Source organism: Idiotropiscis lumnitzeri, chromosome 14 (genome assembly GCF_059441095.1).
Source record: "Idiotropiscis lumnitzeri isolate Australia: NSW breed Sydney's pygmy pipehorse chromosome 14, RoL_Ilum_1.0, whole genome shotgun sequence".
NCBI classification, from domain to species: domain Eukaryota; kingdom Metazoa; phylum Chordata; class Actinopteri; order Syngnathiformes; family Syngnathidae; genus Idiotropiscis; species Idiotropiscis lumnitzeri.
The window spans coordinates 16,974,278-16,977,716 of record NC_142404.1 but is presented as its reverse complement, the minus strand read 5'-3'; the positions used below and the strand labels follow the sequence as shown (position 1 = coordinate 16,977,716).

Sequence of the window (3,439 nt, the reverse complement as noted above, 5' to 3'; positions counted from 1 at the left end):
GTTTGGTCAAATTGATCGGAGTAGCGAGGAAGTACTTTTTCGTCGTTTTTTGTTTTTGTTTTGGTTTGATCCCACAGTTTTAAGTGTAGGTAACAAAGACAACTTTTGAGTGACATTGTTCATTAAATATTTGTGCTGTCTTGCAAAAGTTAAGGAACACCTCTCAGGATCCACCATAACATATGACATAAGCATTTATCTTACTCAATGCACAGAATTTGATTCGTGTGTATTTAATTCAATTGTTGCCGATTGTGCTGTGGTCTCCTTGTCGTGAAGATAAATGATGACATTTGAACAACAGACGCGATTCAGACACGATTAAAAGCACTCAAACAAGGCTTCAAATGGTCCAGTGGAAAAGTTGAACTAAGTTTAAAACAAGAGAAATAGTCTCACATCATCAGCCCCGTATAAACATGGAACTAATGATGAAGTTAATTAATTATGCGGACTTTTAGAAAAAATGTTAGATTCTTTATTCTCACATTGTATTTAGGTCATCTCAACAATAGCAAACCTCAAGAGCATGCTTAAAAAACACCTCCCCATGGAGCAAAAAACTTTACACTTTTATTCAACAAAAGCTATTAAATATATTTACAGAAGGGGGAAGGGGGGGGGCAAATATTCCATTGGAGATCATAAGCTCTATATGTCATATTGTAGTGATTTCAAAATCACAACCAGAAAATTTCAGTTTCAGTGATGGAGAAAAAGAGCCCCCCCCCCTTCCCCCAAAAAGTATTGCACTCACGACTTTTGCTCGATTGTTCTGAACATGAGGGTCACAGAAAATGATTCCTCGAGTCCTCCCTCTTGACGTGCTCCACCGCCGCCTTGTCGGCGCACTTGCTTCTCTTGTTCTGGTGCGTCTTGACGTGCTTGGCCAGGTGGTCGCTCCGCATAAACCTCTTGCAGCAGTCCGGGCACACGAAGCGCTTCTCGCCGGTGTGAGTCCTCAGGTGTCTCTGCAGCTCGTCCGAGCGCGTGAAGCTCTTGCCGCAGAAGAGCCAGTTGCACACGAAGGGCCTCTCCCCCGAGTGCCACCTCAGGTGCGCCTTCAGGTGCGACGTCTTGCCGTACACCTTGCCGCAGCCCGGGATGTGGCACACGTGCTGCTTTTTCTTGCCCGGCTCGTCGCTTCCGCCGGAGGTGGACGCGGATTGGCAGTTGGGGCAGCGGCACCTCCGGCAGCGGCGCGCGGTGGTCAGTGGCGACTTGGTGTGCAAGAGTGCGGCGATTTGCGTCTGGTACTGCGCGAAGTCGGCCGTGTGGCCGTGCAACACCAGGCCGCGCTGCAGCTGGAAGCGGTGCGCGTGGCTCACGTGGTTGCCCTGCTGCAGGCTCCACCACGGGATGTCCTCGGCCGGGTTGGGGGACAGTTGTCTCTGGCCCGCGTGGCCCGTGACGAACGTGGGCATGGCGGGCGGGATGGGGGCGGGCGCCGCGTAGCTGACCGCCGGCACGTAAGTGGGCGGGCAGGCCGACTGCATGGAGCACGGCAGCATCTTCACCGGCGAGAAGTCATACGGGTAACCGGGGTCGGCGGGCGGGGTGAGGGGCAACTCGTGAGGGGAGCCGAACGAGCCGAGCGGTTGGGGTTTGGAGGATAGTCCGAAAGTGGAGTTGCTCGGTGGGCTGGCCTCGTTAGTCCACGGGTGGAACAAGCGCGAGGGGGAGCCCAGTGTGGTGGGGTCGTAGGGGACCTGCAGGAAGTCGGGTGGGCTGGAGCCCGGCGGGTGGTGGTGGTGGTGGTGATGATGATGATGTCCGATGCGGTTACAGGTGGCGGCCAGGAGAGCCAGCGGGGAATGTTTGCAGTTCTCCGGGGAAGAGTTGGGGGTGCGGTCCTAGAACGCGCGAGAAAGACTTTTTTTCAGTTGAGGGGGAAACTTGACAAGGTCGCTTCATAAGGTACAGTGCAACTATCGTGATTTAGTTTGTCTGCTTCATAAGCGGAATGAGGTAAGCAAAATATTGGCAACACGATGTAGTGCAGTCGAACACAGTTGCAAACTAAACATAGTTATAGTTGAAGAAGTTTCAGAAACAAAGCCTCCAATAAAGCAGAATTTTGTCTACTTTGACAATAACGTATTAGAAACAACTCAGAGTTGTTTTTATCTAAGACTCTTTAAATCATCAGGCCGAATTTGCCTACTCTTTCAGACGTCATAGATTTAAAAAAAAAAACTTGGAAACAACAAACTATAGTTAATAAATGTCATTTTTGAACATCTGGGCAGGTGTACTTCAAGAACTACCCTGCCAGACCAGATTTCTTTTTTGCTAGTGCCCTAAAAAGTTTTGACTCAAATTTTTATTTACTCCCAACTCTCTTAGGATAGTTCGACCGATTCATATATATTTTTCTTAATACTAATCGCAAATTCTTATTCTGAAAAAGTGCCCCCAAAGTTGGGCCAAACGAACCTGCAGAAAAGCTTGAAGCGTCTCGTTCCGCAGAACAGCCACCGCTGCCATGGTCCTCCTCCGCCTGGACAACAAACGCGCAATACAAACGCGTCCAAAAAGTCTCTTTTAATTCAAAAAAAGTATGTGCACGAGTGGTAAAAGAAGGCAAAAAAATAAAAAAAAATGGTCAGTTTGGAGCGAGCCTCCGACGCGGCGCCTTCCTCTCCGGCGGATCTCCTCGCACTATCTGACGCAGCGGCGGCGGATCACTTGAGAGAAGGTGATAAGCACTTTGGTGGGCTGCCAGCCACTCACAAATAAGATGGCAGACTTTGAAGTTTGCCGCTGTCCAATCATCAAAGAATGGCAGCTCTCTGAGAGAAGCAAGCAAATCCTTTGAATCCACAAAGCTGCTATGGTGTGTTTGTGGTGCGGGATAAAGGAGCAGATTATTAGCAAGGGGAGGCGGGGGAGGGAGGAGATAAAGGCGGGACAATTAATGAAGTAATCACTATGTGGGAAATGTATATAGACAAATAATTGGATTTTCCCCCCCATCAAAGCCCCCCCACATGCCGCCCGGAGAGCCCACTATTGGCCGACCGAGTCATCTGATCCGCTTTTTGTAATTAAGGATTTGTAGTAGAACTCCGAGTCACAATGTGACATTGTTATCTCGGGAGATCTCCGAGAACTCGATGGGGGATACATCAAGTGACTTCGACGCCACAATTTTTTTCATCTCTTCTCCATCGGCTTTTCTATTTTACACTTCACTTGGTTCAATCATGTTTTTTTTTTTATTTTATTTTTTTAATCACTTTCAAGAATTGTTCGGAATCATTCGCTTTTTCCCCCAGTGATTCACGGCCAGGGGGCTGTGGGACATCAGACATTCTTGCTTAATTGGTCGGGAAATAATCTTTAAATAAAAACAAAAAAAAAAAAAACAATGTCTTTCTATGCCAGCTGCGTATCGTGACATTCAGAACAATTAAATGCTCTTCCACTAGATGGCAGC

At 48.2% G+C, this 3,439-nt stretch overlaps 1 protein-coding gene across 1 annotated transcript; it reads right to left on the bottom strand.

Annotated features, from left to right (window-relative positions):
- Positions 1–551: 551 nt before the first annotated feature.
- sp5a (Sp5 transcription factor a) lies at positions 552–2,814 on the bottom strand. The gene is made up of 2 exons (XM_088315167.1): positions 2,437–2,814; positions 552–1,853 (listed from the first exon to the last, which is right to left on the bottom strand). Exons 1-2 carry the CDS (start codon positions 2,485–2,487, stop codon positions 789–791), a joined length of 1,116 nt encoding a protein of 371 aa, XP_088171293.1. The 5' UTR covers positions 2,488–2,814; the 3' UTR covers positions 552–788.
- Positions 2,815–3,439: the final 625 nt, after the last annotated feature.